Source organism: Papaver somniferum, chromosome 1 (genome assembly GCF_003573695.1).
Source record: "Papaver somniferum cultivar HN1 chromosome 1, ASM357369v1, whole genome shotgun sequence".
NCBI classification, from domain to species: domain Eukaryota; kingdom Viridiplantae; phylum Streptophyta; class Magnoliopsida; order Ranunculales; family Papaveraceae; genus Papaver; species Papaver somniferum.
In genome coordinates this window covers 211,333,698-211,348,932 of record NC_039358.1, presented here as the reverse complement: position 1 = coordinate 211,348,932, position 15,235 = coordinate 211,333,698, and the positions used below count along the sequence as shown (strand labels likewise).

General features: G+C 37.1%; 1 protein-coding gene across 1 annotated transcript; it reads right to left on the bottom strand.

The window, feature by feature from the left end:
• Positions 1-1,953: 1,953 nt before the first annotated feature.
• On the bottom strand, positions 1,954-2,712 carry LOC113359558. The gene has a single exon (XM_026603171.1). It carries the CDS (start codon positions 2,710-2,712, stop codon positions 1,954-1,956), a length of 759 nt encoding a protein of 252 aa, XP_026458956.1.
• Positions 2,713-15,235: the final 12,523 nt, after the last annotated feature.

The following is a 15,235-nucleotide window of genomic DNA, read 5'->3' as shown; positions in this document are numbered from 1 at the left end:
TAACCATGTTTTTCCAAAATCTTATTTTGTTTATCCAACATAAATTGCTGCTTCCATTCCGGCAAAGTCTCAACCACCACATCCAACACTTCGAGTTCATGTTTCTCCAAAGCCAAATCCAAGGATTTCTTTTTTGTCTCTGCAATAGTTAATAAATATTCTTCTTGTCCATCCAATCTTTCCATCTTCTTTGCATTCTCTTCACTAAAATGTTTCAAAATACGCTCAGTTCCGTCGTTGATGGCCAATAGCTCCGAAGCTTCCCTTTGTTGAGCCCTTTTCCCCGTTGGTCGATGAGGGCCATCCTCTTCATGCCATCTTGGGTCGCTTATTGCGGGAGCACTACTTGTTGAAGCATTAACACTAGGAGCATCTGATTCATCTTCCACATTTTGAGTAGGATCAATTTCTTTGGGATTGAATCCGAGAACATGGGCTTTGAAAAGTCGGTACACCTCTTCATTTTGAAAAGGTTTTCCCTTGCTAACCTTACTATATTCCAATCTAGCTTTTCTGTCCTACAAAAACAAACAAAAACCCAAGTTAGAAATCCTTCAATAAAATAAAATGATATACATTAAGAAATCTTAATAAAACTTACAAGATCATCAATTTCGCATCCGCTTGCATTGTTTCTATGCAAATTTCTTAAGATACCAACCCATTTTTTGACATCTTTTTTCAAGGTACCAAATCTATATTGCAACGTATGAACAGTTCTGTCATTTTTATTCCCAAAGCTGCTTACATAGGTATCAAATACCCGCTCCCAAAACTAGTTTGATTTTTGATCAACTCCGGCAACACCATCAAGTGTAATGCTTATCCAAGCTTTGGTGATTGCAACATCTTCGGGTGTAAGATATTTTTCCATGGTTAAAAAAAAAGTCTGAATTGGAAAAATCTAGAGAAGATGGAGAAATATCTAGAGATTGAATGGTTTTGGTCTGAGCTGAGAAGTGATCAATTTATAGGGAAAATTTCGAATTCAAAAAAATAGCCGTTGAAACGCTATTGTTAATGGCGTTTTTTTGTGAGTCGTTGATTAGAAAGAGCCGTTACATATCTAATGGTTAGGAATGAAACGCAATTCTTAATAGCGTTTGGCGCTATTCTTATTTGCGCTTTTCTTGAAAAACATCCAGAACCTAAGCCAATTCCTCAAGTTCCATACTTAGTTTTTTTCTTCTCTTTTGAAAATCCATAACTTCTTCTCTTTTGAAAACAATGAAAACCATAAATAATACAATGAAAATCTTAATATTTCTTAATTTTAAAATCTAGAAATCATAGGATTGCAACCAAGTTCATTTGAAATCTTACGAAAAAAGACTAAAGATGTTCTTCGAAATCTTTCGAAAAAAGACTAAAGTTGTTCTTCTGGTGGGTAAACATCGGTAGGATCGAATTCACCATCCGAACCGTCAAGATCATCTGTTGGCGGAGGGGAAGATTCTGGTGGCATTTCACCGTCTCTGAGACCTAGTCGATGTCGTATCCAAATATGTTGAACAAGATCATTGCGGAGTTGGAGATATGCCTCATCATTCCTTAACTCGTGGTATGACCTCGGTATTCCAGTAACCTGTCGTATTGGTTCGTTCACGACTTGACCCCAATCTAAGTTACGTTTTTCATTCTCAATGACCATGTTATGCAAAATCAAACAAGCCTTGATAATAAAGTTTATATCCTCATTATCCCAATATATTGCTGGCTTTTTTGTTATTTGGAACTTGTTTTGGAGAGTTCCAAAAGCCCTTTAAACATCCTTTCTCTTCGCTTGTTGGTATCTATTGAACAACGTATTGGCTGGCTGATTTGGAAGAAGAATTTTGAATGACTGCACAATACAAGACAATCGTGGATATATATTATCCGCCAAGTAGTAACCCTTGTCGTATCTGTGGCAATTGATGCGGTAATTACAAGGAGATGCTAAACCATTAACCATCATAAAAAAAGTGGAGATTGAGCCAAGACGTTCAAGTCGTTGTCCGACCCTGGCGTTCCAAAGAAACCATGCCAAAACCACCGATCATATGATGCCACATCTTCTAAGATGATGGTAGGTTTTTTCTCATGTCCACGGAACGCACCTGCCCATGCTGTTGGACAATTCCTCCACTGAAAATGCATACAATCAACACTTCCAAGCATTCCAGGAAACCCTCTAGCTGCATTTTCTGCCAATAATGTTTCTGTGTCTTCTCTTATAGGAAGTCGCATATACCTTGGACCAAAGTTCCGAACAATTACCCTAGTAAACCTCTTCACATACATATAGACGGTCGGCGCTCCCATACGGACATAATCATCTGTGCTATCAGCGTCTATGCCTTTACACAAACATTTTATTACGGCATACATCTTCATGTGGGGAGAGTGGCCAAGTTTTCCGGTGCAATCAATTTGGAAATCAAAAGCAGGATCCGCAACAACTATTTCACTTAGAATACGTAAGAAAAGAGGTCGATACATACCCAAACATTGGTGGAAATTCTTAGGTTCCCAAGTACAGTTAGATCCAAAGTAGTCATGCATCATCCTTGCATCTCCATCCTCTCGTTGCCTGTCCACCATTTGTCGCGTCAATACTTCTTGAGGCACCGGTTGGAAGAGCCTATGCATTCTTTGAGTCATATACTGGTACACCATAATTTCTCTCTCCTCGCTATCATAACCAATGCTAAGATCGATACCATATGTCATTAGTACATACCTCCTTATCGGATTTTCATCGTCCATATTGCACCTGTAAACAAAGCTCAAATACTGTAAGCATTCCAAGATTTTCATACACACATATAAAGAAAAGACAAAAGAAAACACATTCATACAAAAGAGATGATATTCATACACACACATAAAGAAAATACATTCATACACTAAAGAAACATTCATTCCCACATTCTTGAATTCATACACCATCAAGACTACATCTATGTTACCACAGTAAATCCATTAATCACTCGGTTCTATTCCCAACATCCTTTGCACTTCATCACAAGTAAAACCATCACTATTATTTAACATTTGGGTGAATTGTGTCTCTTGAATTCTTTCATCTAGTGCATCATCTAATGCAGCATCATAACTTGTGGCTGGTCTTTTACGGCAATATTGGGAGTTTTCTGCAAGATCATAACATGATTGGGTTGAACATGTTCAACTCCATTAATGTCTCTATACAGAGTGATCCTGAGGTCGAGAGTTCGAGCCTCTCTCTCCTCAATGTATTTTTTTGATTGCTCTGGTTTCACTTTTACTCATTAAGACTTCTCCATATCCAAGATATAAACATGTTCAACTCCATTAATGGCTCTATACAGAGTGATCCTGAGGTCGAGAGTTCGAGCCTCTCTCTCCCAAATGTCTTTTTTGGATTGCTCTGGTTTGGTTTCACTTTTATTCATTAAGAACATTAGAGCTTCTCCAATGGTGGTTGTATGTGTTTCCTAGGTGGCAACAGAAACAAGATATCCTCATTCCAATTTTTCCTTAAGTTTAGGGAGGAAAAATAGTTCATCTCCAATGGTGTTGTTTGTGATTTTTTATGGGTTAAATATAAATTATATTTTTAGTAGTTTTTAGATTTTATTAGAGCTAAAAATGGTTATTTAATATATTTGAATTAATTTAGGTAAGAAAAAGCTTACTAGGATAGCTTGACATTGTCAAGGTGAATGTCTAAAACTCGACGTTCACCTTGACAATGTCTAACAAAAATGAAGCCATGTCATCTTCACATTGATTTAAGAAGTTTGGGTTGGAGAAGAATTTTAGTGAAAATGAATGTCTATCCAATGTGGACTTTGACATTTATCTTCACATACATTCCATTGGAGAAGCTCTTAGTGTTCTTCATATCCAAGATATGAACATGTTCAAATCCATTAATAGATCTAATTCACTCCTTGAAGTGGTTTTCTTAAGTTTATTCTTATTTTTCATGATCCATGAAACAATATGTTTCACTTCCATCAATTACGACTATCAATTTGTCATTCAAATCAATCAACAAAATCAAGATCTCTTGTTTCTCGAATTCATAGATCCAAGGGTTTTTCTGGAAAAGTTATCATCTCAAAGGCGCAATCCTAGCGTGTTCAAAATTTTGAATTTCACCTTCCAAAAATAAAGCCTTATTTTCATGCGGATTTCTTTACACAGTTGTATTCAAAAATCTTAGCAAATAATCTATATCTTGGTAACTTCCGTTTTAATTCAGGAAACAGTCAACCAAACCCTAATAGGATCCTAGTATATTTAGCATGTCTAGAGAATAAGATTATACCTGCAAAGCGAGACTTTTATTCTCAAGGAAAGTTTTGCGCCTTCTTATACTAAGAAATGTCTCAAAGCTTAAAACTCAAAATGGATGCTCTCACAAAGCGTTTTCAGGATCTGGGTCAAGCTCAAGTCAGTCATGCTAGGGGTGGATTAATCACTGAAGATGAAATAGATGTTGCTGCTAATAAATGGTCAAATAGTCTGATTGGAAAAATAATATCTAAGGATGATATCGATTATTGTTAGAGCATTGCTCGGTCGAACTCGCAAGCATTGCTATCTCAAGCTTGTTTTTCAAGTTTAGTTTATCAAAACTATAAGTCCTGATTTCTAGTCTACTTATAACTATGTCTCGGATTAGGATAGAATGTGTAGTTGAGCTTTAGACTTCACGACGTTCATCGATTGAAGACGAAGATCTACTGAGGGGATCTTGGAAGAACTTCATCAACAAAAGGTATGTGGAAACTAAAACTCATCTATCACTCAGAAGTCTTGAAAAATTGGGGGTCGAACAACCTCACTCAATATTTCGCTTAGCAATCTGTATGGACTAGCTCCAATATACTTTCAAGAGAATAAACTAGACAGTCAGACTCAATCTTAAGAAAAATATATCAAGGGGTTATATCTCAATTTCTAGATTCAATACTTACTCAAGCAAATTAATAGCAATCTGCGAGTCTAACTGAATACAAGAGAAATCACTTGAACGGTACCAAAGACCAATGTTCAAGGATCAATCAATTTCAATCAAGAACCAAAGGTTGGATTTACCAATTGATCGATTCAACGCACAACCTGTGATATTTCAATTATATAACAAAATATAATGCGGAAAATAAATAACACAGACACCAGAAGTTTTGTTAACGAGGAAACTGCAAATGCAAAAAAACCCCGGGACCTAGTCCAGATAGAACACACACTGTATTAAGCCGTTATAGATACTAGCCTACTACAAACGAACTTCGGTCCGGACTGTAGTTGAATCCAAATCAATCTCACACTGATCCAAGGTACAGTTGCGCTCCTTACGTCTCTGATCCCAACAGGATACTATGCACTTGATTCTTTAGTTGATCTCACACAAAACTAAGAGTTGCTACGACCCAAGGTTAAAGGAGAATCGACTCTAGCTTATATAACTAGTATCACACAGGAGGTGTGGGGATTAGGTTTCCCAGTTGCTAGAGTTATCCTTTATATAGTCTTCAAATCAGGGTTTGCAATCAACGCTACCTTGGTAACAAAGCATTCAATATTCACCGTTAGATGAAAACTTGATTAGATTCAAGCTAATATCTTTCAACCGTTAGATCGAATATTGGCTTGTTAAACACAAATAAAATGCACGTTCATTTAGGTTTGTATAACCGTACCTAAACGTGTACACCTAGTTGGTTCAACATTAGTTAACCAATGGTTAGCCATATGAGCACTTTCATATCAACCTTATTCATCTTCACCACAACTAGTTCAAATGACTCAAACGAACTAGTTAGAGAGTTGTAATTGCTTAGATATAATAGAAGTATATAAGCCACAATCGAAACAAAAACGATTTTTATTCACTCGAATCGATTCATGAACATTATAGCCACGGTTTGCAAATATGCATTCCTTAGTTTATATATGTCTTAGTTCACGAATAAACCGTTTTTAGAAAATAACCCACTCAAGTACGCATACCGGTACGCATATTTAAGTACCCGGATAGAGTTTGTTTTCAGTTCACAAACTCCAGCAGAAATTCATGGGATGTGAACTTCCGGCAGTACGTGTACGGGTACGTGGACTTAACTTCCGGACATCCTGAACCAGTAAAGTATGCATACTTTAGTTCAAGGATTTTGGACTTACACAAGTATGAGTTCACATACAATGTTTATATCCATTCAAGGTTATATATTCTAAACTCTCATTTCAATCATTGAAACATTCTTAGAGGATGTTAAATAGAGGTTATTCACACACTATTTTTCATCAAAGCGATTTTCAAGATATTGAAATGATCCACATGACTTTCTTCACTAGTAAAGATGAACTTGGCCAAAGCGAAAGCTTACCAACACATATTTCGAGAAATAGATAAGCGAGATAAACTCGGCTCGAAATAGCAAATGTGTATAATTGAAGTCCGTATAGCAATACGATTTTTGTCTCAATATAGAAGATAAAATAGATAGACTTTTGAGTGATAGATGAGTTCAAGTCTCCACATATCTTTTAGTCGATGAAGTTCAACTACACCTTCTATCCTAGTCCGAGACTTAGCTATAAGTAGACTAGAAATCGAAACTTATAGTTTTGGCAACTAAACTTGAAAAACAAGATTGAGATAGCAACACTTGCGAGTTCGACCGAGCAGTGCTCTTACAATCTCCCCCTTTGTCAAGTTTAGTGACAAAACTATCAATACATATGGAATACAAAATAAATAAACTTTGCAGCTTCTCTTCCACATGCATTCCTTGGTTCTTCAACATTACTCGAAATCTTCGTCACTTCCAAGTACTCCAAAGAAATTCAAATTAGCGTTATCGTTGTTGAAGATCCGTAGCCATAACAATGAGAAAACAAAAGCTCTCAATCATTGTTACACAGTGTCATAGTATTATTGATAGACACATTTTTGTATCTACGTTGTCCTTAATTTCATGTATTGTTGGTATTCGATTTTTGTACTTATTATGGTATTTTATTTGTTTTTAGGTATTTTTGGAAATAAACATTCTTGGAAAAATCGGCTCGAAAAGTCGTCTAAAGCACCGGAAGGAACGTGTTATTCAGACTCTCACTTTTGGATAAGGGGCGCCCAAATGATAAGGGGTACCTTAAGGATATTTGCACCCAAGCAGCTAATCAGAGACACCCCTCATGGCATCTTCTATTCGCACGCCAGGACCGGATAGGGGGCACCCATCTTGTTCTTCACGGGAAAGATATTTGGCGGGAAAAGAAATCTCAAATGTGTGAGATTCTGATCATGATATTATAGGGATATTTGTGTCTTTAAGACATGATTATCTTCTTACCATGACAGTAAGATTTTGTACGTGTCTTGAATGGAAGGAAATCGTATACTTTTAGATATTTTCGAAAACAGGGAAGGAATTATTCACGGAATTAATTGAAGATATTCTCTTCATTATTTGGCTCAATTAAATGAGAAGATTTGGATATACCATACAACTCAGAAGACGTGTGAAAATGGAGAGGAAATATTCCCGTGAAATACTTTCATTAACTGCAAAGATCTTTTGGAGTAATTCAGATGATTTTCGACCTAAGATTGGCTTTACAGTATAAATAAGAGTGTCTTGGGTATCAGTGGGGGGGATTGGCTTTACAGTATAAATAAGAGTGTCTTGGGTATCAGTGGGGGGGGGGGGGGGGGGGGGGGGGGGGGATGGAGAGTTTTGGGATCGTTTAGAGCAAAACCGGTTTAATCATTATTTTCTCCCATTTCATCACTTGTAAACACTTTTGAGCAATGAAAAATTATTCTGAGTGTGTTTCCAATATGCGGAGCTAGACCCCAATCCTTGGGGCTATGGAGGAAGTCGTTGTTTCGGTAAAAGTGATACATTTCTATTTTTAATTAATTATAACAACTTTATTATGATTTTTGCTTTGAATTAAAACTTGATTATATGATTTTAATTAGTTAGGTGTATTTTCTCTTGATAGAATATGCTTGCTTTAGGGTTTTGATATTCTATGCTTGGATTAACATCTATTCTTTTGAAAATCTACATGTCTAGGCAATACTATTAGAATCAATTTGAATGTTGAGTTGCATAATTATTGTTTTATTAAATCACTAATATCGACCAATGGTGGAATCCTAGCCCCGGTCTCTTCATAATTTTTACAACACTTTTTAATTGAGTTTGTTATTTTTATTTATAAAAATTAAGTCTAAAAAAATCTTCCTTCACAAGTCTCAACGAACCTTTTACTACAACATCATTGAAAATAACCATCAATTTTTGGCGCCGCCGACGCGGACTTGTCTTTAGGCTAGAGTTTTTAGATTTTTTTTTTCTTTTTTAGGTTTTTATTTGTTTTATTTTATTTTTATTCTTTACGTTTTTGGGTTTTTGTCTTTTCCTTACAGAATTTGGAATTGGAGCGAAAGAATATTTTGCCAAAGGTTTTGGTGAATACTTAAAGACTTGGAGTAAAAGGCAACGCGAAAGGAGCGAAAGAAGAAGATTTTTTTTATTTAATAAAAAAAAAGAGACAAAAAAAAAGAGAGACATTTTTATTTTTTTAGATATTATTTTTTTAGATTTTTCTTTTTCTTTTGCACTTTATTTTTTTGGACTTTGGACTTGGACTTTGGACATTCTTTTTTTTTTAACCCTACGGAAGGGTAGTATTAAATATTAAACTGTTTGCAGAGAAGGACGGCGATTGTGATATCGCCTCGGCCCCTCGGGTTCGTACATGACATAGGAGTCGTGGCCCGAGTCGACTTCAACGGTTCATCCCCCGTCTGGAACGGGAGGTAAGTTTGTCGAAACACTCGCGAATCCCCTGTCAGCGAGTTACTGTCTTCCTTCGTGTGAATATATTTCGAGGAACTGAATACGGCTGCTTTAATTTCCTAGTAAAGGGCAAGGACTGGCCATACAAGATAAGGGTTCGGATTTCATCACCGTTCTCCTTCTTGCCCGCCTTAGGAAAACGATACCAAACGCGAACCTAAGCTTAAAATACTGACTAGAACGATACCTATAGGGTAACGAGCTTAATAGGAAAGTCGTTCGAAAAATATTGGTTACTCTTTTAAGCATACTTCGAAGTTCATGATGGTTTCTGTGAGTTGAATGCGTGACTGCGCCGCCTTGTAATGCGGTGAGGCCTTGGGTATCAAAGCTCCACGCAGCTTCCCTCGCCTTTATTCAACTTACTTTGACTCGGATTGATTCCAGAGGGGTTTGCTTAATTGTAACGAATTCCCTTTCGAAGGATTAGAAGCTGGTCTAGAAACAATCTAAGTGGAGCCATCATGCTTTTTGTTTGCTAGAAATCAGTAGGTTTGTTGTGGTGAAGTCAGCCTTGTTTGTGTTTGCATAGAACTTCCCTTCCTTTTAGGACTTTTCTTTTTCTTTTGTTTTTCTAGTGTATGCCCGAGGTTATTAGAGAGCGGGCTTGGAAAAGAAACACTCTAGGTCGTTTGATTAGTGATAAACCTAGTAGCTCTTCTTGTGAAGGCGGGGAGCTCGAAGACTCTTCTTTTGAGAACCCCGTTTTTGGAAACTTCAGTTTTGAGAATCTGTCTCTCTGTGAAGAAAGTATCCCTAGTACTTCAGATGTGCCAAAAATGACAACTTTGAAAGATTACATGTTCCCAACTAGGACCAACCGAGCTTCGTGCATTAAATTGCCAGCCAATACGGCTAATTTCGAGATAAAACCTAGTATTCTTCAGATGATCCCTATATTCTTAGGAAAAGATGATGAGAACCCTTATTTTCATATTAGGGACTTTGAGGAAATTTGTGGGACAGTTAGAATAAAAGACCTTACTGATGAAGTTTTGAAACTTAAGATGTTCCCCTTTTCCTTGAGAGATAAAGCCAAGACCTAGATGAACAACCTACCATCTGAATCCATTGAAACATGGCAGGAACTTATTGCTGCTTTCTATATGAAATTCTACCCTAAGCATAAAACTGCAGCTGTTAGGCAGAAAATTAGTGCTAGTGTGCAACAAGAGGGAGAGTCTTTTTATAGGTTTTTAGAGAGATTCAATGATCTCTTATCCCAGTGTCCTCACTATGGATTTGATAAGATGAAACTTGTAGAAATTATTTATGAGGGTTTAAACTATTCGACCAAATCCATGGTCGAGTCTATGTGCGCTGGTGAGTTCACTAGTAAAAATGTTGATGATGCTTTTACCTTCTTAGGAGCTGTCGCTGAAAAATCCCAACAGTGGGAGTCTTGTGTTGAACCCCCTAAAAGAATCTTGGTTAATAGAAGTAGCACCAGTATGGTAGATACAAGTTTTGCGTCAGATGCTAAGTTTGATGCTTTGTCTAGAAGGTTAGAAGCTTTTGAAATGGGTCAGTCTAAAAATAAGTCCCTTGTTGAACCTAATAGAGCCTCTCAAGTATCTAGTTGTGGAATAGAACCCGATAACTCATTTTGGGAAGGTCAGGTTAGTGAAGAGCAAGCTCGTGCTGTTTATAACAATGCTAGGATTTAGAACCGTCAGAAGTTTGACCCATACTCAGAGACTTACAACCCTGGTTGGAGAAACCATCCTAATTTTTCTTGGTCCAAGGGCCAGAATCAAGGTCATCCTAGTAATACTCAGCCTCCCACAGGTTTTGGTTATACTCAGAACCCTTCAGGTCAAACCCAGTTTCAGAACACTTCTGAGAAAAAGATCTCTACCTTAGAAGAAGCTCTTACTATGTTAGTAAAGAACCATGATATGTTATCAGCTAACCACCTTAGCTTTCAACAAGAAACCATGCAGAACCATAAGGATAATTCCCAGACTCTTGCTAAATTAGAACTTCAAGTCGGCCAAATAGCTAAGTATTTAAGTGAGAGAGAAGAAGGTAAGTTTCCTAGTCAAACTCAAGCCAATCCTAGGGGGGTACATCAATATCTTTAGTTGGTGAGGAATCATCAAACCATGTGAACTCGATAAAAACCCTCAGAAGCGGTAAAACAATAGACAATAAGGTAGCCATGCCTAGTGAACATACTGTAGTTCCACCCTCTACTTCCCAAGAGGAACCCATAACTGAGGAAACTGAAAAAATTTCTAAGGAGTCCCAAGAAATTCCTGATAGGACTATCTTTGTGCCTAGAGCCCCATATCCTCAGTTGTTAACCCCAACAAAGAAGGAGTCAACTTTCAACGAGATAATGGAAATATTTAAGCAGGTGAACATCAACATTCCTTTATTAGAAGCAATTAGGCAGATGCCTGCTTATGCCAAGTTCCTTAAAGATCTTTGTAAAATAAAGTGTAAGCTTAATGTTCATAAGAAATCCTTTTTAGCTGGTCAAGTAAGTTCAATTCTTCTAAACCAAACACCCCCTAAGTATAAGGACCCTGGATGCCCTACCATATCTTGTGCAATTGGTAACCACACTGTCGATAAGGAATTACTTGACTTAGGAGCTAGTGTTCACTTACTCCCGTATCATGTATACACCCAGCTAGGTCTTGGTAAGTTGAAACCGACCAAAATGACACTACAATTAGCTGATAGGTCTGTCAAAGTCCCTCGTGGTGTCATAGAGGATATTCTGATAGAGGTTGATAAGTTTATTTATCCAGTGGATTTTGTTGTTTTTGACACCCAGCCAGTTCAGGACCCAAGTGCTCAAATCCCGGTGATTTTAGGTCGCCCATTTTTAGCCACAGCTAACGCTGTCATCAAATGTAGAACCGGACTTATGAACATATCCTTTGTTAATATGACCACTGAGCTAAATGTCTATAATGTTACCAGACAACCTTCTGAGAATGATGAATTAGAAGAAGTGAATATGATTAACACTTTAATTCAGGATTTAGTTCAGGATAATTGGCATGATACTCTATTGGGAGATTCTTTAAATGAATTTGAGGAAACCATTCTCTTATACCAGATGTGTGATCAATCTTTAGAAAAAGCCCTTGAGTATTTTAAAAACTCTACGGACCCTGAAATTCAGGCAGTAGTGTTAGGTCTTTCTAAGAGTAATGATAACCATAATATTGGGGGTGGAGAATTGGAAGAATCTCTTGAGTATTTTAAGGACTCTGAAGATCCGGAAATTCAAGCAATAGTTAGAGGTTTGTCTGTGAGTAGTGAAAACCCTAAGTTTGGGGGTAGTGATGGTTCTTATGATTGTCACGTATCCCTAATTAGAGTCCCTAACTTGGGACTCGAGCTTTGTGCATCTGAGATATCACTTGAGTCTATTCAGACTCCGCAACCCGATCCACCTGATATTGTCCAGGAGGTAACTCAGGTATTAGAGACTCGTTTTTCGGATGAATCTATTTATCAAGATACACATAAGAAGCTCAATTATGCTACCCAGATAAACCCAGTTGTCTTGACAGAAACCTTAGACGAGGATGTGCTCCTTATTTTATTTTTCTGAACCAGTGTTGTTGTCTCATATTTGTGTTAGCTCTATTTTGTCTTGTGGACCACAATTGTTTCGACTATTGGTATACGACTTTGGAAGGTGGCAATCCTTTTTGAGGTATTTGATGTCTAGCTAGAGACTTTAAATTTAGCATTTACTGGGAGGCACCCGCGCTCATGCGACACGGTAATATCCTTCCTTGTTTGTTTTCCTCAAGTGGTAACAGTTTCTCCTTGTTCATGCTTTTAATTTCATTTTTAGAACATTGAGGACAATGTTAGATTTAAGTTTGGGGGTGGGGAAGAAACTTTTTGTTAGCTGCAATAAATAAACTCCAGAGCCTAGAAATTTATGTTTATTAAGGATGGCACTAACCAATCTAAGTGGATGGAAGAATTTTGGTTGTAGGAGTTGAGGAACCAATCTGATTAGATGGAAACATCTAGAAGAGTCTATTCATAAAAGCACAGAGCTCAGGTGTTAGAAAAAAAGAAAACATGGTAGTTTCACCATATCCTCGTGATGGAAACATCGAAAGAATCCTGATCAGTTCTTTTTTTTTTCTTTTTACCATTGCTAGGGTGAAATAGAGTGACTGAGATCAAAAACAAAAATTGAGACCAGACCACTAGACCAACCGGAATAAATACAATAAAGTCGACCATTGGTACCCTTGTATATGCCAGCTGAGTTGACCTAGAGTTAGGATTATCGACCACTGGTTCCCTTGTAAATGCCAGTGTGTTGATATTAGTCCAGACCAGTATCTCAGTCCATTAGGATAGGTTCACCTTAGTTAACATCATCTACGTTTTTCTCTACATCCATCTTCTTAATCTATCCATGTGATTGGTTGACTCCGGTTTATGATGTCTAGAAACTATCTGAATAGAGCTCTGTCACTTTATATGAATTTTAGTATGCTTGAGTGCAAACTCGTGTACAACAATTGGAATTTTGCATCAGGGTACTTCCTCCTATAGTCAATGATTGTATGCCAACCAAGGAGATTCTTTAGTGCCTCCCCAAGGTAATGCGTAGATAGCTAGGGTCTGGAGTAAAGGTTTTGTGGGTACACCTCTGGTAAACCCTCCGGAGACAACACTCCGCCGCTAGGGCCACCTAGCGGTTTAACAGCTTGCTGCACGTGCTAAGTGTAGTCATTTTATTTTCTAGATTAGTTTTGCTCGAGGACTAGCAAATAATAAGTTTGGGGGTATTTGATAGACACATTTTTGTGTCTACGTTGTCCTTAATTTCATGTATTGTTGGTACTCGATTTTTGTACTTATTATGGTATTTTATGTGTTTTTAGGTATTTTTGGAAATAAACATTCTTGGAAAAATCGGCTTGAAAAGTCGTCTAAAGCACCGGAAGGAACGTGTTATTCGGACTCTCACTTTTGGATAAGAGGCGCCCAAATGATAAGGGGTACCCAAAGGATATTTGCACGCAAGCAGCTAATCAGAGACACTCCTCATGGCATCTGCTATTCGCACGCCAGGACCGGATAGGGGGCACCCATCTTCTTCTTCACGGGAAAGATATTTGGCGGGAAAAGAAATCTCAACTGTGTGAGATTCTGATCATGATATTATAGGGATATTTGTGTCTTTAAGACATGATTATCTTCTTACCATGACAGTAAGATTTTGTACGTGTCTTGAATGGAAGGAAATCGTATACTTTTAGATATTTTCGAAACAGGGAAGGAATTATTCACGGAATTAATTGAAGATATTCTCTTCATTATTTGGCTCAATTAAATGAGAAGATTTGGATATACCATACAACTCAGAAGACGTGTGAAAATGGAGAGGAAATATTCTTGTGAAATACTTTCATTAAATGCAAAGATCTTTTGGAGTAATTCAGATGATTTTCGACCTAAGATTGGCTTCACAGTATAAATAAGAGTGTCTTGGGTATCAGTGGTGGGTGGGGGGGGGGGGGGGGGGGGGGGGGGGGGGGGGATGGAGAGTTTTGGGATCGTTTAGAGCAAAACCGGTTTAATCATTATTTTCTCCCATTTCATCACTTGTAAACACTTTTGAGCAATGAAAAATTATTCTGAGTGTGTTTCCAATATGCGGAGCTAGACCCCAATCCTTGGGGCTATGGAGGAAGTCGTTGTTTCGGTAAAAGTGATACATTTCTATTTTTAATTAATTATAACAACTCTATTATGAGTTTTGCTTTGAATTAAAACTTGATTATATGATTTTAGTTAGTTAGGTGTATTTTCTCTTGATAGAATATGCTTGCTTTAGGGTTTTGATATTCTATGCTTGGATTAACATATATTCTTTTGAAAATCTACATGTCTAGGCAATACTATTAGAATCAATTTGAATGTTGAGTTGCATAATTATTGTTTTATTAAATCACTAATATCGACCAATGGTGGAATCCTAGCCGCGGTCTCTCCATAATTTTTACAACACTTTTTAATTGAGTTTGTTATTTTTATTTATAAAAATTAAGTCTAAAAAAATCTTCCTTCAAAAGTCTCAACGAACCTTTTACTACAACATCATTGAAAATAACCATCAATTATTACACAACATCAATGTTCAATTGTATCACAACTTTGACAACAATACTATGGTGATATGTATCACTCTCCCTTAGTCAATACTTCATCTCACATGAAAACCACTCCCCCTTACATAATGATCCGAAAACCATATGTATTTGTAGTGTGAACTACACATTAATTCTCCCCCTTTTTGTCAATAAAATTGGCAAAGGTACGAAAACTAGTGGGATCCTAATGAAATTTCCATAGAGACACTTCATGACCAAAAGAAAGCACATATCAAC